General features: G+C 35.4%; 1 protein-coding gene across 1 annotated transcript in view; it reads right to left on the bottom strand.

Moving 5' to 3' along the window:
• The window catches only part of LRP1B (LDL receptor related protein 1B), a 1,432,692-nt gene that overhangs the window by 1,086,014 nt on the left and 323,915 nt on the right, over window positions 1-22,763 (bottom strand). Inside the window, exon 3 of the mRNA XM_073806959.1 lies at window positions 18,041-18,178. Coding sequence (XP_073663060.1) covers window positions 18,041-18,178 — 138 coding nt within the window. The remainder of the gene's footprint in view (window positions 1-18,040; window positions 18,179-22,763) is intronic.

Here is a 22,763-nt window from a genome sequence, read left to right as displayed (position 1 = left end):
AAATAATAACTGACCCATGAAACAGTTTATGAGCATGCTTTCATATAAAATAAGTACTTTCATATAGTACTGTCATACATATTTCTTTGACCCCAACCCCTCTTTTGAAAGACATGATCCTACCTTTCTCACACCTAACTTAGTTCCTTTTCACTTAAGACACGGTTTTTATTACCTAACTGCAAAGGTGACAGAGGGATATTGGAGTAAATGATTCTTTGTGATCATACAAAAGAGTTGATATTAAGTCAACCTTAAAAATTATACTCTATCAGACTATTACTTTCTTCACCTAGTCCAGATTAACCTCCTGCACACACACCCCAAAAGTATATCTTGCATTTTATGCCATTTTCCTGCCCTTTAGCTGTTCACCTTACTGCAACTTCACGGTCTCCAGGTTTATCAGGTTTCAAATCTCTTTCAATAAATTTGTACAAATCAATGTTCCCCTACAAAGCCTTCTCTCAGACATATGATATTTGGTCTTTTATCTTCTAACCATCCATACATACATTATATCATTTGTAGCTCCTTTTCTAATCTATCAATTGGGATCGAATTAATGGCACCTAGTCTGCTCTGTATTACTAGATTAGATCGCTACAGACGTACTTTTAAACTAATTATAATTTTGAAACAGAAACTATTACATGTCCAAAATAAAAAAAGACAGATAAAAATGAAAATGGTATTGAAGGAAAAGGAAAATATACATTGGTGAACTAAATAAACTTTGGGGGAGAAACCCAACAATCAAAGAGAAAAAAAATTATCAACGAAGATAGTTTAGCCCAGAAACAAACAAAAATAATCTGAAAGTAATAATGTCTCTGTATCTAGATAGTTTTAAAAAAATGAGTGCTATTTTTTCCATAGTAATTATTTCTATTTGAGCAAGGAAAACAAGATATATCAATAATTTAAAAATCCAATCTATGTTTTTATATGTACACTAGTTTTTTTCCCTGAATTTTTTTATTAATTTTTATTGGAGTATATTTGATTTACAATATTGTGTTAGTTTCCACTATACAGCAAAATGAATCAGTTATATGTATACATATATCCACTCTTTTTAGACTCTTTTCCCATATAGGTCATTACAGAGTACTGAGTTCTAGGTTCTTATTAGTTATCTATTTTATATATAGTAGTGTGTATATGTCAATCCCAATCTCCCAATTTTTTTCCTGATTTTTGGGGCTGTGAAATTCAGTGCAATGTATAAACTAGAAATACAGTAGTTCCAGTTTGGAAGATATTGCTGAGTGCAATTCAGTAACATTTGTCTCAATTCCAGCATCCTAAAAGACAGAAACTGTTAATACCAGAAAAGCCACATTGTCCTGGCTGGTTAACCCACACAGATCTTCCTAACCCAGACTGGTGAGGTGAAAGATACCTTTAGTTTCATCCCAAAGAGTTCTCCAGCCCCTCACCTGCCCATTCAAAAGAGAAGCACACCACCATACTGACGTGGATTTACCCACTGTTAAAAATGAGAAGAATGGGTGAGTTACATTCATAGAGAATTGATACAATCACTAACATTTTTCTCTGACTCTTCTCAACACATAGAATTCTTCATCTTGTTCTTCGCTTACTTAGACATCAGGATTTTAATTTTAGAACTAATTGTAATGGGTCTCAAGTGATACTATACTATATATATATATCCTCCCTCCCCTTCCCCCCTCTTTATATATAAATAATATAAAACTATCCAATATGTTGTTTTGACTGAGTTGTTATTAAGATCTGTTCCAGTGCCTATATAATGTCTACTTACTCTCTAGAACTATGTGGTAAAAATTGCTTTCTTAATTGGGATCTCACAGATAAGAATTTATTTGGGGATATAAAAAATGGTAGAAGTAATCACCTGATGGGATGTGGAATACAAAGAGAAAGTAATTAGACCCTTCAAAATAAAAGTCAAAAGCAATAATATAGTTGGGGTGTATTTGGTTCATTGGAGACTACTGGTAGTCTTTGGAAAGAAAAACAAAACAAAATAATTGGATATTTACCATCAAAGAGAGAATGAGATAACAAAGCAGTTTAACATCATTTGGCATTGTCAAAACATTAAATAAAACAAAAATGTATACACGAGGACAAACCACACCGCAAAAATAAGTGATGAAATAGGGTTCACTGACCAGAGATATGAAATAATAGCAAAGATTTTGAAATTCAGATAGCTTTTAACAAATCTCAAGTTTAAGCCTAAATTTAAAGAAATAAAAATATAAAGGCTGAAAGAGTTTAAGATGTGGGATAGCAGTAAAGGAAGAGAGAAGAAAATGGGGAAGAAAGGGGAAAAAATTAAGGGAGAGAATGGGAGGGAGGGAGGGAGGGAGGAAGGGAGGGAGAGTATCTTTCTCCTGTAAACCACATTTCTCAGCGGTTTTTCTCAGACAGCAGCCAGCCCTTACTGGCTCCTCAGGAACTATCCTCTATTCCAGGTATTTGGGAACCCTTTGCTACAGCACATCCTGACCCTTCTCTTACAGTTCCCAGGTATAATGAATCTTCGTATTAATTTATACAATATTATACCCGAAAAAAGGTTTAGTAATATGTCCAAACATCTCATTTTACTGGTTTTCAAAGCCACTGGTCTAGCGGATGTCTAGCTCTCTCTGTCCTTTAGAATCTTCCTGTAGGTTTATCAAACACAATACAATTGTGATAAATGGAATATTGCCTGCCATATTAGCAAACAAAGGATGTCACAGTCATTAGGGATTGCATCCACTGCCAATGGTGAGCTGGTGAGCCCTGAGGGAACTCAGAAAGGAGAAGATTATCTGCCATCTAGTAGCCATCAGACTGCAGCTGCTCCCCACAATAAGCCCTGAGGAAACTCAGGATGTGAAAACACGGGATACTGGCCCTGGAGAGCTGAGGTGCATATCAAAGGAATGATTTCAGTGAGCCCAGACTCTTGCATCTTCCCATACATAGAAAAGTGCTAAATTCCTTGAGATTTCTACTTTTCTTTAATTAACAGTAATGTTTTGTTCCTACTACCTTCCCTTTGTCGCAAAACTCCTACATATCCTGGGTCCGAGGCCTCGCCTCCACCGTGCTGTTCTCTCAGGGTTACTTGAGATGCTGCCTCCTGGGCTTGAAGTCCTAAAAATTCCCACTGAATAAAACATAACTCTCAACTTCTAGGTTATGAATAATTTTTTAGTCGATGTCTGCAACACTTACCTGGTGAGCAACCAATCAATTTTCTGATTGCTCTATTAAAACACGTATAGCAAAAACTTTTAGTTGCTACCAAATACCCATTATCCCCTTCTGCCAAGTCTGATTCTATTGAAGCAGTGTTTGTGCAATTGAAAAACTACATCTCCCAGTCTTTCGTGCTATTGAGGGTGGTTGTGTGTTAAAATTATGGCCAATGGAACGGAGATAGAAATTTGGGGGTTAAGCTTCTGGAAACTTCCTTAAGAAGGTTGATTTGCTTGGTAGAGATATTTTATTCTTTCTTCTCCTAGACTTGATAGGGACAGAGTAAAGGGACAAAGTAGGTAATTAAATAGTTAATCCCACCAGAGAATTGTAAGTAAAGAAAAAAGTATGGGAGACCCCTGTAAGTTAATGATCACTCAAGAAAGCAGGTTTGCTTAACCACAAAACCAAGCAAGGGGACTTCCCTGGTGGTCCAGTGTCTAAGACTCTGCGCTCCCAATGCAGGGGGCCTGGGTTCGATCCCTGGTCGGGGAACTAGGTCCCATGTGCTGCAACTAAGAGTTTGCATGCCACAACTAAAGATCCCGCATGCTGCAACTAAAAGATCCTGCCTGCCGCAACTAAGACCTGGCACAGCCAAATAAAAAAAAATTAAAAAACACAAAAACAAAACAAAACTAAGCAAGCTTGCTTAGCAACAAAACTCATGCAGCAGAAGCATAAGACATGCCCCCAAACAATAAAACAATGGTGGCATGAGACCTGCATCCTGACCAGTGAGCTCAGTAAATTAATGACCCCTATGATATGCTCTCTGCACACATAAAAAACAATAATTTGTGGAAAGGTGACATGTCAAAGTGAAAGACCCTCACTGTACTGAGACCTGAAATAATTTTTCCATAGTGCCATGACAGTCCTGGCTTGACCATGCAGGTACAAGAAAACTCTTCAACCCAGCCTGGAGGAGGAACTGATGATGGAAGCATGGTGGCTATTCAAGAATGAGGAAGAAAGTGGTCTTTTTCCTCTCCCCACTTTTTTTTTTATTATAAAACTGTAGCCCACTAAGTTCTCATGGCTCGGCATCCTCTCGCCTACTCACTTATAAGTCTCACAAGCGTCCTATTCTAATAAATCACTTCTTACCTATCACTTTGCCTCCCACTGAATTCTTTCTGCACCGAGACATAAAGAACCGGAGCCCCCTGAAACACCACCTAGTGGTTTCAGAATATGGGTGTTACATTTGGAGCTGCAGTGACCATCTATGACCACTGGCCTACCTTGAGGTTGGAAGGCAAACGACAAGGACAGCAGAAGGGAAATATAGGAGTCTGGAACACAGATCACACCATGAACACATCGACCTATCCCTGGACATTTCTTACAAGAGAGAAAAATGAATTACCATCTTTTTCTACCAGTCTTTTTAAGATCTGTTTTTAACAGCCAAATTCAGTTCCTAACTGATGCAACGTGAGTGAGCAAGGCAACACTAAGATATAAAAAATATGTAAAGAGAATGGAATATGTAAAGAGAATCATAGGAGTTGGGAGCTACACCAGTCAATTAGAGTGGATAATAGTCAGACACTTAAACTGTATCTTGGTTTTTGGGGGCAGGTGGTTTATAACTTTAGAGTTTTTGAAAATTTAAGGCTATCTAGAGAAGCACAAGAAAAACATGATCAAGCCACAGGAATGTGGAATCTATTGGAGAGAAAAGGCTAAAAAGAGAGGGTGTGGGGAATTTTACAACGCAATATGCAAGCATTTGCTCAGAGTGCAAACTGCTAAGCATTGACTGTGTTACTGAAAATGGTTGTTAGAATTTCTCTCCCTGGAGGCCTTCCAAATTGGGTAGATAGCAATCTGTCTAGGCAAGTTTGAGTTCAGACCAGCCTAGAGGCAGATGGATGGACTGGATGACCTCTGAAAGTCCCTTCTGGCCCTATTATCTTAAAATTGTTTCACACTGAGAGAAAGTTATTGCTGCTACTCTATTTGTAGTTATAGTCATTGAGGAGACCTTTGCTTTCCTTCTACATATTGCAGATATTTCTGGTAAATAAGAACAAAACTGAAGGGAGCAAATCACTTTAGGCAAAATGCAGAAGTGAATTTTCCTGACAAAGAGCATATTGTTTGAGGCCAATAATTTCAGCATACAGTGAAGTATGCTTTGTGTGTTACTCTGCAGAGCCCTATACACTTTTGCACTTCATCATTCTGTTTCCTTTGTGTTTGTCTTCTCTGCCCAGTTGATTGAGTCCTTGTAGTGAAGTGACTTAGGTAGAAGTTAAATGTAAGTTTGTTTATAGGTAGAAGTTAAATGTAAGTTTGTTTAGGTGATTCCGATCTATTAGGGGTATAAGATGTATACATAGAAAGAAAATGGATGAATCAAACCAAGGCATATTTGCATTGCAAAGTTCACCTCATAAGGTAAATTATACTGTGTTGGGCAAGCATACCAGGCTTTGACCCCAAACATATTTCTCTCAGTTCTGTACTTTTTGTTAGTTTAAATGGGTAGGATACAAACTTGACTTACAGGAAAGGAACTGGAAGTTATTTGGGAGTAGCACACAGCACTCAAAGTAAGCATCAATACATGACTAGTAGAAACATTGTGTCTACACCGGTTTTAAATAACAGGAACTAAAGAACCACAACATAGGTGAAGTGCATAAAGATATAAATTTTTTTACAACTCCCTGAAATAAGCATTTCACCGGCTAGGAAAACCTAATAGAATACATATTCACATGTATATATTTCTATATGCATTTATAGACAATAAGTTTTATATACAATTTGTATATAATATTTACATATTCTATAGAAAACTATTTAGATTTAAGAGCATTTTATACCTAATATATCTCTCCAAATTTCTTAGAGACCTCTTAAGTAACATTTAACTGACCTAACTAAAAATTAGACAATTTAGGTTCTTAGTGTCTCTGCTCTGAGAATATCAGATAAGTCTCGGAGCCATTTATTGAACTGTATAGATTTTTTTTCTTGGCACTCTTGGTTTTGCACCCACAGTCTGAATGAGAACACATCACACGTTTCCGCTAATAGAACTGAAAAATGCTCTTTGGAGCCTGTTCTTCCAATTCTCCTTGTATCTAACACTCAAGCCTTGGTTCTAGTCACACTGACCTAATTCAGAAGAGGCCCTGTGAGCAGAGTGATCTCACTTTGGTAGCATCTTATGGTTTCCACAACCACAGCAGGTTGTCTGCATTGGTGCACAATACCCTGTGGCACAGAGAGGTCAATTATTTGAAACCAAACTTCAAATTCCATGCTTTCTCTTAATCATAAACCTAATGGAGAGCTAGAATGCAAATTCTGCGTTAGTGTAAATAAACCTGGGTGGTGTATTTTCCCCCAAAAGATTAATCTTTAATGAATTTGTTGTGTCTAAACTCAAATATGCAAGTATATGTAGAAAGGTTTGGAGAAACTTAAAATTTACACGCATATTTCTCTACACCTTCACATGAGTAAAACAAATAATAATTTGGTCTGATTATGAACTGACTAATTATGGGGAACTCAGAAGAGCCCAGTTTCACAGCTATTTTGTTTTTCTGAGTATTATTTTATATACTGAGATATTCAGTTATGATGACATTAATACACATGTGATTCAGTGGAATAGAGCTTACTATATAAGTGATAACAGTGGATCAAAGAAAAGGCAGCAGAACTAGTTTGTTCTGCAATTTTGAACAGGTTAGAAATTCAGAATTGAAAATACGGGCTGTAAAGTGTAGAAAATCTCCCTCTACAGAATTCTGTAAGGTTTACTAGAATTCCAGATTGGGCTTAACAAATCTCAAATCTTCTATTTATCAGTTACTTCTTACTGGAATGGCATTGTGTTGATTTTTACTTCAAAATGTAACCTTTCTCCACTGAATGACTTTGAAAATCTCTCCTTTTGCCTTCCAGTTCCCATTTTGAAAGTTGAATTCTTAACGAGTTTTTTTTTTTAATTTCCTATCTTTAATATTTCAAAGCTACTCTAAAGAGTTAAAATACACTTCTGCATTTCCTTTCCATATTTCTCACCAAATGAAAGCACTAATTTTCTCAAGGGGATAGAGCTAATAGTCAAATTGAGACATTCAATTCTGCAAGGTTGTTATATAGTTTTTCAGCTTGTTGTTCACTCAGTACATTTTTTTTTTCCCGCTCAGTCAATTAATAAAACTGACAGGGAACATATAGTTAGTTCAAAATGGTTTTGGGTAGAGTTTTTTACAAGTCATCGTGCTGCTTTAAGAACAGGTCAGAAAGGATGCTGAAGCATAACGATTTTATGCATAACTCTGAGTTGATATGTTAAGGCCCAGTAGTCAAAACTGGCAAATGAAAACTCAAGGTCACAGTATTTTAACTTTATTCTCAAACTGCTTTTCTGTGCGACTCCTGGGGATGCCATTCAACCTTAGCTACCTGCTTTAATTTCTTACTTTTTAAAATATCAAGCTGCTTGTGTCAAAAACCAAATAATGAATCATAGGGGATTTGGCCTCACATTTGAGGCTGAGTAGAGACCTGAGTTTGTTATAATTCTTACTTTTGAATAATATTGAAACATTTATATATTTCCCAATGTTAAGATAAAAGAAAATAAAACTGAGGGATCAACTAAGGTGGTATTTTGGTAGCTTGTTAAAGATGGGATTCCGGTTATTTAATATAGTAAGTACATTTTCCTAGTACCTAACTTTTGTCTAAAAAAGAATCCACTTAATATGGCTCTGCATGTCGTCTATTTTGACTTTACCTTACATGAACTACATTCAAGTGACACATTAAAGAATAACACTTAACATGTCTTCTTTTTGGGAACTGATCAATATGAAGGGATAGATGACTGTTTAGCTCAAAGTTTCATGATTATAATAATGCATTTTAATCTTCTAAGAATAAGTTACATAACCTGCTACATATATGCAACAATTCTAGTCTTCATGTGCTTAACAATAAAATAGTGTAATATAGTATCCTTATAATATTATTGAGAATATATCCTACTGTCATTTTTCACACTGTTTCTCTTTACAGTTGTATGCAATGTATTTAAAGTGGGTCATACTACATCCTTATTCCAATGTAACCACGCCAGGTCTAATACCAAGTATTTTTTCAGCTTCAAACTCAACTCTCTCTACTCAGGACACTATGCTTCAAACAAACCAAATAACTTAGAGCTCTCTTGAGCGAACAATGCTTTCTTACTTGTGCCTCTGTACATATAGTTCCTGGCTTTTGAAATGTTCTTCCTTCTCTCATCTGCCTACTCAACTCCTAGAATAAGATGCATATCAACTCTCTTGGGAATTCTCCTACATCCCCTCAAGCGGATTAGATGCTCCTCATTTTATTCTACCTTAGCCATTTTTACCTTCCTCCATTAAGATGCGTGAATTCCATGAAGGCAGAAAACAGGACTTTCTATATCACTAGGGCTTAGGTGAGCACCTGGAATACTGTCAGTGCTTAATAAACGTTTACTGGAGTTGATACATGAATTGAATATAGGGAAAACTTTACTGTGTTTCTATTGGCACATTTATAATATTCCTTTTGGCTTCATACCCTTTATTATTTCTTACAAACTATTCTTTGTTTTCTATCATATCAGAAAGAGGCAGGTGAGGGAAAGATCCAGATAAATGATGAGGCCTGGTGCCCATGAATATTCATATAAATTAACAGTTCCAAAATTGGTGGAAATATTAACAAGTCTCTTCTGTTGGGAAGAGATTACTGGGAGGTGGTAAACCTGATTTTTTGGCTTTTCATGGTTTCATACAGACCTTCTATATAACAGGCTGTTACGTTTGAGGAACAGGCACAATAAGAGTTGTCTGAACCAAGGAGTAAAGCTCTGTATCAAAACAATTGTCACCTCTTCTACTACAAATATTAAGCAAACAAACAAACTAAATACTCTATTGGGTGTGAGATGTGGATACGGGTTTTTGACATGCATCTATTTAAAAATCAAAATCACCTGAAACTAGAGTACAACAACAATTGAAGGTCCATAATGCACCGGGATTATCACCATGGAAAAGATTTGGTCAAAAAATATTGAAGTTGTATAAGCTAGTTTGAAATCACTGTTAAGAAGAGAGATGGGATAGCCTCATCCACCAGAGGGCAGACAGCAGAAGAAAGAAGAACTACAATTCTGCAGCCTGTGGAATGAAAACCACATTCACAGAAAGAGAGACAAAATGAAAAGGCAGAGGACTGTGTACCAGATGAAAGAACAAGATAAAACCCCAGGAAAACAACTAAATGAAGTAGAGACAGGCAACCTTCCAGAAAAAGAAGTCAGAATAATGATACTGAAGATGATCCAGGACCTTGGAAAAAGAATGGAGGCAAAGATCAAGAAGATACAAGAAATGTTTAACAAAGACATAGAAGAATTAAAAAACAAGTACCTGGAAGAATTAAGGAACAAACAAACAGAGATGAACAATACAATATACAATAAATGAAATGAAAAATACACTACAAGGAATCAATAGCAGAATAACTGAGGTAGAAGAATGGATAAGTGACCTGGAAGGCCAAATGGTGGAATTCACTGCCATGGAACAGAATAAAGAATAAAGAATGAAAAGAAATGAAGACAGCCTAAGAGACCTCTGGGACAACAGTAAACACACCAACATTCACATTATAGGGGTCCCAGAAAGGGAAGAGAGAGAGAAAGGACCCAAGAAAATATTTGAAGAGATTATAGTCAAAAACTTCCCTAACATGGGAAAGGAAATAGCCACCCAAGTCCAGGAAGTACAAAGTTCCAGGCAGGATAAACCCAAGGAGAAACATGCCAAGACACATAGTAATCAAATTGACAAAAATTAAAGACAAAGAAAAATTATTTCTGGATAAAAACTCTCCAGAAAGTGGGCACAGAGGGAACATACCTCAACATAATAAAGGCCATATATGACAAACCCACAGCAAACATAATTCTCAATGGTGAAAAACTGAAAGCATTTCCTCTAAGACAGGAAAAAGACAAGGATGTCCACTCTCACCACTTTTATTCAACATAGTTTTAGAAGTCCTAGCTACAGCAATCAGAGAAAAAAAGAAATAAAAGGAATCCAAATTGGAAAAGAAGTAAAACTGTCACTGTTTGCAGATGACATGATACTCTACATACATAATCCTAAAGACGCCACCAGAAAACGACCAGAGCTAATCAATGAATTTGGTAAAGTTGCAGGATACAAAATTAACGCACAGAATACACTAACAACGAAAAATGAGAAATAGAAATTAAGGAAACAACCCCATTCACCATTGCAACAAACAGAAAAAAATACCTAGGAATAAACCTACCTAAGGAGGTAAAAGTCCTGTACTCAGAAAACTATAAGACACTGATGAAAGAAACCGAAGATGACACAAACAGATGGAGAGATATACCATGTTCTTGGATTGGAAGAATCAATAATGTGAAAATGACTATACTACCCAAAGCCATCTACAGATTCAATGCAATCCTTATTAAATTACCAATGGCATTTTTTACAGAACTAGAACAAAAATTCTTAAAATTTGTATGGAGACACAAAAGACCCCAAGTAGCCAAAGCAATCTTGAGGGAAAAAAACGGAGCTGGAGGAATCAGACTCCCTGACTTCAGACTATACTACAAAGCAACAGTAATCAAGACAATACAGCACGGGCACAAAAACAGAAATATCGATCAGTGGAGCAGGATAGAAAGCCCAGAGATAAACCCACGCACCTATGGCCAATGAATCTATGACAAAGGAGGCAAGGATATACAATGGAGAAAAGACAGTCTCTTCAATAAGTGGTGCTGGGAAAACTGGGCAGCTACATGTAAAAGAATGAAATTAGAACCCTCCCTAACACCATATACAAAAATAAACTCAAAATAGATTAAAGACCTAAATGTAAGCCTGGACACTATAAAACTCTTAGAGGAAAACATAGGAAGAACACTCTTTGACATAATCAAAGCAAGATCTTTTTCAACCCACCTCCTAGAGTAATGGAAATAAAAACAAAAATAAACAAATGGGACTTAATTAAACTTAAAAGCTTTTGCACAACAAAGGAAACTATAAAAAAGACGAAAAGACAACCCTCCGAATGGGAGAAAATATTTGCAAATGAATCAATGCACAAAGGATTTAATCTCCAAAATATATAAACAGCTCATGCAGCTCAATATTAAAAAAACAAACACCCCAATCCAAAAATGGGCAGAAGACCTAAATAGACATTTCTCCAAAGAAGACATACAGATGGCCAAGAAGCACATGAAAAGCTGCTCAACATCACTAATTAGAGAAATGCAAATCAAAACTACAATGAGGTATCACCTCACACCAGTCAGAGTGGGCATCATCAGAAAATCTATAAACAATAAATGCTGGAGAGGGTGTGGAGAAAAGGGAACGCTCTTGCACTGTTGGTGGGAATGTAAACTGATACACCCACTATGGAGAACAGTATGGAATAGTTCCTTAAAAAACTAAAAATAGAATTACCATATGACCCAGCAATCCCACTTCTGGGCATATAACCTGAGAAAACCATAATTCAAAAAGACACATGCACCCCAATGTTCACTGCAGCACTGTTTACAATAGCCAAGTCATGGAAGTAACCTAAATGCCCATTGACAAATGGATAAAGAAGATGTGGTACATATGTACAGTGGAATATTACTCAGCCATAAAAAGGAACGAAATTGGGTCATTTGTAGAGACATGGAAGGACCTAGGGACTGTCATACAGATTGCAGTAAGTCAGAAAGAGAAAAACAAATATCGTATATTAATGCATATATGTGGAATCTAGAAAAATGGTACAGATGATCCAGTTTGCAAGGCAGAAATAGAGACACACATGTAGAGAACAAATGTATGGACACCAAATGGGGAAAGAGTTGGGGGGAGGAAGATGAGAGAGAGAGAGAATTTGAGATGACATTTTAATAAAGAATATCTCTTTTTTTAAGTTAGATCCTTCAATGTTAGATCATTTTAAGCTATTAATATATCTATGCACCATTTTTTCTATATTTACAAAATTTTGTTTCCATAGTTATTCTTAAAAATAAATCTGTCTGGGGGGATAGAGCACTAGTTAGTATAATATTAACATTAATCAAAGATGTAAATCCACTACAAAAAGATTTATTTCCAATAAAAAATCTTAGATTATCATTTTGAATTCTGGGCTATGATACAGAGCCAAATTACTTAGTTACTTTTCCCAAAGGTATTCAGTTAGCTATTTAACTGTCTCTAGAAGTCAACATATTCAAACAAACAGCTGAAACTTGAAATCCAATTCTTTTTAGCAGAATTAGTTTACAAGTATATCTGATAAATCAGTGTTAAAAAGTCAAATATCTTACTAATTAAGCAGAAGTTAAAAAAACTAAACCTCTGAAAAATGAATATATGTACTTATGTATGTACATATATATGTGAACCTATGCATATATGCATGTATATGTACACACCTCTATACATATATATAATTAGAACAGTCTGCAACAAGTATACTCTCCTAATTTCATATATGTGTCATTGGTCAACATAAACTACATCTGCAATAGTCTTGCAGAGGAAGGATACACTTGTAGAAGATCTGTTCTTTCTAAGAATTGTTGCTTTGCTTCTGAGAAGCATTAATTTGGCCCTGAAACCAACCAGTGTCAAGGGTCATAGCCATTCACTAAACTAACTCAATTGCTTAAACTAATCTCTTTGGAGAAAATGTTTACACTTAAGATAGATCTGAGACTATCTGATCACCTTAACACAACCCAACACAAAGAAAGAATACAGAGGATCTACTCAGTTGCTGGAGCTTTAGTAATCAAACGTGGCCTGAGCACACAAACCCAGGTCCTCCTGGCTAATTCCAGTTTGCTTGTTTTCTAGCTCTAGGTTTACTGATGTTTCAAGTGACTTGAGTACACACTGTGAAGTTTCCCTCCATGTGCTTTAAGCTGTATGTTGCTGACAGATACACTTTCTATAACACTGCTTATAACTGTACCTCTTTTCCATACCTTTGTTTTCAGATTCTGCATGCTGAAATCCCCTTCTGTAGCATGGTAAGCTCATTTTAATTTAGAAAGAGATTGGTAGTACTTTTCAATGGGAACTTTTAAAATAGAAATAGAACAAGATCCATTCATACAATAAAATGAAAGTAAAAACAATAAAATGCTCCAAATTCATTTGTTTTCCTTATTGAATTCACTAACTTCTTTCTTTCCTTCCTTCCTTTTTGGTAGCTAAAAGCTATTCTGATGCTACTCTGAAATCAGTGTTGTAATGACTAACGAAGCACCACCACAAGATAAAATTTGTTTTTTTCATTTTTCCAGAAAGGAGAGTCCTGAATTTGAGTTAAGAATTAATTCCTAACTCTTTTATTAAATTTAATTTTGTCAAATCAATTAATTAAATCTAATTAATTGGGGTAGATTAATTCCTTTTTGGAATATTTGAAATATATGAGATCCACACAGAAGTTTTAAGGATTACTAATTTTCCTATGGTGAATCACTGTAGTTATTAATAAGGTTTGCCATTTACCTTGGTCCATTTTGAGAAAGCCTCTAATTTGTAAATTAGCTCCAGGATTTTTTGGCATCATCTCATAAGAATTTACTTTTATGAATAGTAATATAAAAGAAAAATATATAAAATTTTAAACACAAGTCAGTGTCTAAAACAAATACATTAAAATAAACATACTAGAATTACTAGAATCTAAAATAAATACATTAGATTGTAGGTAGAGAAAAATGTAATTGCATATCGGGAAAATTATATTCTAATTGGCAAGTAAAATAATCAAATGGAATTTTAAAATTTCTTAATATGCATTATTTCAAGGAGTTAGATGATACACACAAGAATCTTATTCTTCTTTAGGTTCCTGATCAAATACACCAAATTAATACATTATACACTCATAATCATGTAGGAAGAGGTTTAGAAAAGAGAAATCAGAAAAGAAGAGTATGTGTGTCTGTGTATGCATACTTGTGTGTCTGTGTGGGGAGCTTTTCAGATGTCAGAGAGTGTCATTTCCTAATCAGTTTTAGTAAGCTCTTCACACACTTATCCCCTTGAATTTAAAGGGAGATTGGAATGCTTACTGGAAAACATAGATTACATAATCACTTTTTTCGGGCCACAGAAGAGAGAATCCCTTTTTGCAGTGACCGGAAGAGTTCCCATACTCTTTTAAAAGAGTAATAGCAGAGAGCACACCAGAGACTGTCAGTCCCTTGAGCATTTAAATATGCGACCGTTTTGCACTGCAAATATAATTTAACTAGGGTTGTGAATAAAAAGAGGGCTTCTCTTCTTTATAGCTACTTTAAATGTCAACAAAATGAATTATCTTAAGAATGTCAAATACTAAAATGGTGTTTTGATACACCTCAGTCCAAGTATTCTCCATTAGCTGAATTTGTTCACTTCCTCCAGCATTCTGGAAGAAGGATTTTTGTGGAACTATCCTGTATTGAGAGGTATCATACTGTATAGAATATGTTTTCATTGCTCATGCAATTTACATATAGTGATATTACCACCAATATGAAATATTATGCAGGAAGACATGAAATTATCTGAAATATAATGTGGTGATTTTGAAGGTTCATATTGTAAAATTTTTACAAGTACAGTCCTATATATAAGTACACCCATATGCAAAAATCCACTGTGTTCTTTAAATGAAGCTAAATTATGGAGATTAAAATATCAGTGTTATAGAAAATCATTAATAATAGATATCTTTTCATTATCCTTACCAAGGAGAAATTGATTTTTTCTAGGAAACCATTCAGAAAACAATTCAGTTAATACAAAAGCACTCCCAAGACCAAAATATCACCTCCAAAATGTTATATTTTTCTCCTTATTAATTTTCATAAAGGCTACAAATATATCACCAAACGTACTTTGGAACTTTTATGAGTATAAAGAAAACATCCATCTTTGAATTGTGTCTTAGGCTTCATAATTATTTAGAGTGTGTGCTTGGAATCCAACAAAAAGGAAGAAATGGAAAGAGAAGTGATTTAAAAAGAATTTTTCTACAGAAAAAAGCATTTCTAAAAATCAATGTGATGTTTGAATTAACCTGGTTTCTTTCTTTATTGTATGTCTATAGTGAATGAAAAAGTCCTTAGAGACTTGATGGGGCTGTTGCCTAATGAACTCTTCAGAAAACATCTTTTCATTGAATGTGACCCAGAATCAGGAGGAAGGTTGAAGGTGGGAAAGTACACTCAGTTCCCATGATATACTTTTGCATATAATCAATCATCTTTTCTAAACACAAACCATATAAATGTGATAAATCTGGTGTTGCTTCCAAGATTTCTATTTTGTCTATGTGTCTGGGGCACCTTATCAGGCCAAGCAGGGAAACACATTTCTGATTTTTCTTTCTCAATTCAGAAATACTTTATTAAACCACTGACTCTGGAATCAGTGTCATTTGAATGTCATCTTGATCCTACCATTCTATGTAGTTGTGCAAGGCCACAGAATTAGGTGAAAACCCCTCTACTGAGGTAAATAACAGGTAGAGATCCAAATATATTTCTTATTTCTAAGTCCACCACAGGTCATAATACGTTAAGTCTTTTAAAACACTTTATTTGGTGAAATTTAGAAATATTAAAAAGGCCAAAGTGGCACAATCAGCCTCCCACTGGCAAATTAAGAAATAAAAAAGGTTGTCCCTGTGATAAAGATATGAAACTTGGAACAGTTGGAAACTTAAATTAGAACAGGAAAAAAGATGGAAGCGTAAGCAGCTACAAATTCTAAACCTCAGTCTGAAGTATACGCTATCTTTTCAAAAATCAACAGAATTTAATATCATTTCATTTTTGTTCAGATATTGAATAGTTAGTTGATCCCCTGTTTTACTATTAACATATCCCTTTATCTTTTAAATCCCAGCTCTAAATTTTATTAGAGAACTCAGATACATTTTCATATGATCCACAGCACTGAAATATGTTTAAGATACTCAAATCTGTATAATCACCTCTGAGAAGTATTTGGCAATGTGATGATTTCACTCTTTTAGAAGCTTAGTCACACATGTCTATCTGAAATTTTGTTTTAAGTGTAATAAGAACCCTGAATTATAACTAAAGCAAATAGAATTAGGCTCTAGAAAATATAATTTCTGTAAAGAAAATTAAACTCTTTAACTTCTATTACGTTGTAATTCACTAATTTACTTTCTATTAATATCACTTTTAAAGCTATACAACTATAAAAAGGAGTACATGTCACAAAGCCTCTAAATACAAATAACATTTCTTATTAATTATTATTACACGTGTTCATAAGTAAAAGTAAGTATCAACTGGCTCCTTATGTGATCCTGTCAGAGTTCAAGGCTAAGAAAGGAAACTTGGCCAAAGAAGAAAGACCTTTAACTTCTCAATGTGAATATGTCTACAGGGCCAGAGTAATTGGACATCCCTTTAGAAAGAGTTTGGAAAAGACCTAGTGATCCAGCTGATCTATGCTGTCTCAACATCCTTACCACTTTGAATTACCTTTCTAAACAAAGATTTACTCTTTTTCTAATATATGTCTCCATCTCTGGTTTTGAATCCAGTTTATTTCAGCCCAAATGTGGGAAACTGGCAGCCAGTAAGCCCTGACAGATCTCCAGACAAGTTGCGTTAGGCCTCTACATTGCTGACCATACAATGTTTAAAAAGCAGTAGCTAACTTTGAACACTTTAAACACAAAGATGTGGAGCTCCTCCTGAAAACCTGGAACTTTTGGTGACCTAGGACCTTTCCAAAATGGGAGCAATTTAGTGTCAATCTGTGCAGACACCAGACATGCATCTCCAGCTTTCTACAGTTCCTTCCATTCTTTATTGTCTCACTGACCTCAACACGAAGAACGTGTTACTCTTTGACAGTTCCAATAAACATCCTTTGTGTTACATTCAACATGCTAGAATCTGAGTTAGAACCTTCTGATTCAGTGGTTCCTTTCCCGCTTCCAAGTTGAAGACTGATTCACTTGACTGAAACCTTGATTCTGTTTCCAGATCACAGCCCTTACCTTAATCAACTTTTTCCTGTTTCTTTGTCAAACATTTTAACCTCCCCTTCCCAACCAGTTCTATTGGAATATACCAGTTCCAATTAACTTTTTATAAATTTGAGATTTAGTTACTCCTATCATTAGTATATAGGTAAACTCTTGACCACTGTAGAACACAGGTTTTTAACAAGAATGAAAATTACAAGAAAGTTAACAGTATAACTTCAGGGAAATAATATTAAGGGAAAATTTCCCATGATACATTCTATTAAAATATTTGATGGCAGAGGTTTTACTTCAAATACCCTTTGTTTAAGCAACAGTTCAGAGAAACATGTTTTATATGTATGGTATCAATACTGTGACTAAGAGTTCTCTTCTGTCCTTTGCTCAAAAGTACTCCTTTCTATGAAATATATAATTGTTTAAGAGCCCAACTTCAAAGTCTAAATGTGTGTTGCTTTTTTTTCTAACAGCATTTTTCAATAAAGCACAATAGTCACAGCTTTGAAATGCATATTGAGTGTCTCTGGCAATAAAACTCATGCTTTCTCAATAACTGATAAGGTTGTGGTTGAAAAACAAGACAGGTTATAGGTTGTCTTTGAACTTTCATGAAAACTATGAAAAATTCAATATTTCAGTTGTATTTTTCCACAAATGGACTCACCACGGCAATGAACTCCTTCATCATACCCATCTGAGCAGTCCAGGACGCCGTTGCAGAGCTGGGATAAATGGACACATCTGTTGGCACCAAGGCAAGCAATGTGATTCAAGGGGCACTTGATTTCTACCTCCTCAGGACCTGGAAAAATGCAAAAAGGAACACAGTGATTTAGCTTTTTTTTTTTAACACTAAAACTGTTAAGCACGAGAAATTACTAGCGTGAATTCACAAAATAAAATGACAGGCAATACTACCAGAGGGCAGCTCTGATTCTCAGAGACATCAAAATTGGCCTATGTAATATAAAATACCTAATTTTTAAAGGCTGCATAGGAAATAAAATAATATGTATGTTTTTCAAATAATGCATTTAAAACACAGGTATTCTTTTGACCCTTAAAGAGCCATGGATTGAAAATCTAAGGGTTGGTTTGAGTCACTGTTCTATTTCTTATCCTTAGATAAGTGGACAAGGTGCTTAAACCCTGTAAGTTTCAAGTCCTGCAACTGTGAAATATGAATAATGGCAACTTCTTGGCATGGCTCTTTTTATTTTTTTTATTTTATTTTATTTTTTAATTGATGAGTACACATCAAGTGTTAGGCACTAAGTGCGTTACATGTATTAACTCATTTAATCTTCCTAACAGCCTTCTGAACTGGTACTATCTCTGTTCCCATTTTACAGATTTGGAAACTTGAGATATCAAAGCTAAATAATGTGACCAAAATACAGCTGGAATTATCCTATGTTATGTCTGAGTGCACAGAGACCCCAAATGAGTTATCAGCAGTTCTACAGTGAACAGGAACTGGGGGTTAGCACTAGAACTCATTGTACAGCCTGACCATTTTAAACAAACAAATCCATCCATACTACGCAAATACATACAGAAAGGTTCTTTGTGCTTCCTGAATAAGGAGGCCAGATAATCTGCACAGACACTCCTCTAGAGACGATCAACTAGGGTTCGGGAAGATCTTTTCCCTTGTATTCTTACAATGCAAAATACTATTAGATGAATGGATACTGTGCTTTTGCTCTGATGCATAGATACTTTGAAAACCTATACACTGAAAACATTTTTTTTTAATTTTATATTATTTATTTTTTTATACAGCAGGTCCTTATTAGTCATCCATTTTATACACATCAGTGTATACATGTCAATCCCAATAGCCCAGTTCATCACATCACCACCACCACCCCCTGCCGCTTTCCCCCTCTGGTGTCCATACGTTTGTTCTCTGCATCTGTGTCTGAATTTCTGCCCTGCAAACCGGTTCATCTGTAACATTTTTCTAGGTTCCACATATATGCGTTAATATATGATACTTGTTTTTCTCCTCCTGACTTACTTCACTCTGTATGACAGTCTCTAGATCCATCCATGTCTCAACAAATAACCAATTTTGTTCCTTTTTATGGCTGAGTAATATTCCATTGTATATATGTACCACATCTTCTGTATCCATTCATCTGGCGATGGGCATTTAGGTTGCTTCCATGACCTGGCTATTGGAAATAGTGCTGCAATGAACATTGGGGTGCATGTGTCTTTTTGAATTATGGTTTTCTCAGGTTATATGCCCAGAAGTGGGATTGCTGGATCATATGGTAATTCTATTTTTAGTTTTTTAAGGAAACTCCATACTGTTCTCCACAGTGGCTGTAACAATTTACATTCCCACCAACAGTGCAAAAGGGTTCCCTTTTCTCCACACCCTCTCCAGCATTTGTTGTTTGTAGATTTTCTGATGATGCCCACTCTAACTACTGTGAGGTGATACCTTGTTGTACTTTTGATTTGCATTTCTCTAATAATTAGTGATGTTGAGCAGCTTTTCATGTGCTTCTTGGCCATCTGTATGTCTTCTTTGGAGAAATGTCTATTTAGGTCTTCTGCCCATTTTGGGATTGGGTTGTTTGTTTTTTTAATATTGAGCTGCACGAGCTGTTTATATATTTTGGAGATATATTTTGGAGATTGTCCATTTATACGTTTGCAAATATTTTCTCCCATTCTCAGGGTTGTCTTTTTGTCTTGTTTATGGTTTCTTTTGTTGTGCAAAATCTTTGAAGTTTCATTAGGTCCCATTTGTTCATTTTTGTTTTTGTTTCCATTACTCTAGGAGGTGTATCAAAAAAGATCTTGCCGTGATTTATGTCAAAGAGTGTTCTTCCTATGTTTTCCTCTAAGAGTTTTATAGTGTCCAGGCTTACATTCACGCCTCTAAGCCATTTTGAGTTTATTTTTCTGTATGGTGTTAGGGAGGGTTCTAATTTCATTCTTTTACATGTAGCTGTACAGTTTTCCCAGCACCACTTATTGAAGAGACTGTCTTTTCTCCATTGTATATCCTTGCCTCCTCTGTCATAGATTAGTTAACCATAGGTGCGTGGGTTTATCTCTGGGCTTTCTATCCTGCTCCACTGATCTATATTTCTGTTTTTGTGCCCATACTGTATTGTCTTGATTACTGTAGCTCTGTAGTATAGTCTGAAGTCAGGGAGTCTGATTCCTCCAGCTCCGCTATTTTCCCTCAAGACTGCTTTGGGTGTCCGGGGTCTTTTGTGTCTCCATACAATTTTTAAGATATTTTCTTCTAGTTCTGTAAAAATTGCCATTGGTAATTTGATAGGGATTGCATTGAATCTGTAGATTACTTTGGGTAGTATAGCCTTTTCATAATACTGATTCTTCCAATCCAAGAACATGGTATATCTCTCCATCTGTTGGTATCATCTTTAATTTCTTTCATCAGTGTCCTACAATTTTCTGCATACAGGTCTTTTGTCTCCCTCGGTAGGTTTATTCCTAGGTATTTTATCCTTTTTGTTGCAATGGTAAATGGGAGTGTTTCCTTAATTTCTCTTTCAGAATTTTCATCATTAGTATATAGGAATGCAAAAGATTTCTGTGCATTAATTTTGTACCCTGCAACTTTACCAAATTCACTGATTAGCTCTACTAATTTTCTGGTGGCATCTTTACAATTCTCTATGTATAGTAATCATGTCATCTGCAAACAGTGACAGTTTTACTTCTTGTTTTCCAATGTGTATTACTTTTATTTCTTTTTCTTCTCTGACTATCATGGCTAGGACTTCCAAAACTATGTTGAATAATAGTGTTGTAAGTGGACATTCTTGTCTTGTTCCTGATCTTAGAGGAAATGCTTTCAGTTTTTCACCATTGAGATGATGTTTGCTGTGGGTCTGTCGTATATGGCCTTTATTATGTCGAGGTAAGTTCCCTCTATGCCCACTTTCTGGAGAGTTTTTATCATAAATGGGTGTTGAATTTTGTCAAAAGCTTTTTCTGTATCTATTGGGATGACCATATGGTTTTTATTCTTCAATTTGTTAATATGGTGTATCACATTGATTGATTTGCATATATTGAAGAATCCTTGCATCACTGGGATAAATCCCACTTGATCATAGTGTCTGATCCTTTTAATGTGTTGTTGGATTCTGTTTGCTAGTATTTTGTTGAGGATTTTTGCATCCATATTCATCAGAGATATTGGTCTGTAATTTTCTTTTTTTGTACTATCTTTGTCTGGTTTTGGTATCAGGGTGATGGTGGCCTCATAGAATGAGTTTGGGAGTGTTCCTTCCTCTGCAATTTTTTGGAAGAGTGAAAAGGATGGGTGTTAGCTTTTCTCTAAAGGTTTGATAGAATTCACCTGTGAAGCCATCTGGTCCTGGACTTTTGTTTGTTGGAAGATATTTAATCAGAGTTTCAATTTCATTACTTGTGATTGGTCTGTTCATATTTTCTCTTTCTTCCTGGTTCAGTCTTGGAAGGTTATACATTTCTAAGAATTTGTCCATTTCTTCCAGGTTGTCCATTTTATTGGCATAGAGTCTCTTAGGATGCTTTGTATTTCTGCCATGTCTGTTGTAACTTCTCCTTTTTCATTTCTAATATTATTGATTTGAGCCCTTTCCCTCTTTGTCTTCATCAGTCTGGCTAATGGTTTATCAATTTTGTTTATCTTCTGAAAGAACCAGCTTTTAGTTTTATTGTTCTTCGCTATGCTTTTCTTTGTTTCTATTTCATTTATTTCTGCTCTGATCTTTATGATTTCTTTCCTTCTGCTAACTTTGGGTTTTGTTTGTTCTTCTTTCTCTGGTTCCTTTAGGTGTAAGTTAGATTGTTTAGTTGAGACTTTTCTCGTTTCCTGAGGAAGGCTTGTATAGCTATAAACTTCCCTCTTACAACTCCTGTTGCTGCATCCCACAGGTTTTGGATCATTGTGTTTTCATTGTCATTTGTCTCTAGGTATTTTTTGATTTCCTCTTTGACTTCTTCAGTGATCTCTTGGTTATTTAGTAACGTACTGTTTAGCCTCCATGTGTTTGCATTTTTTACATTTTTTCCCTGTAAGTCATTTCTAATCTCATAGCATTGTGGTCAGAAAAGATGCTTGATATGACCAATTTTCTTAAATTTACTGAAGCTTGATTTGTGACCCAAGATGTGATCTATCCTGGAGAATGTTCCATGCACACTTGAGAAGAAAGTGTAATCTGCTGTTTTTGGATGGAATGTCCTATAAATATCAATTAAATCTATCTGGTCTACTGTGTCATTTAAAGCTTCTGTTTCCTTATTTCTTTTCACTTTGGATGATCTGTCCATTGGTGTAAGTGAGGTGTTAAAGTCCCCCACTATTATTGTGTTACTGTTGATTTCCTCTTTTATAGCTGTTA

The sequence above is a fragment of the Tursiops truncatus genome, chromosome 7, assembly GCF_011762595.2.
Source record: "Tursiops truncatus isolate mTurTru1 chromosome 7, mTurTru1.mat.Y, whole genome shotgun sequence".
Taxonomy (NCBI): domain Eukaryota; kingdom Metazoa; phylum Chordata; class Mammalia; order Artiodactyla; family Delphinidae; genus Tursiops; species Tursiops truncatus.
Note: the sequence above shows the minus strand (reverse complement) of the source record. Positions and strands in the feature narration are given on the sequence as shown.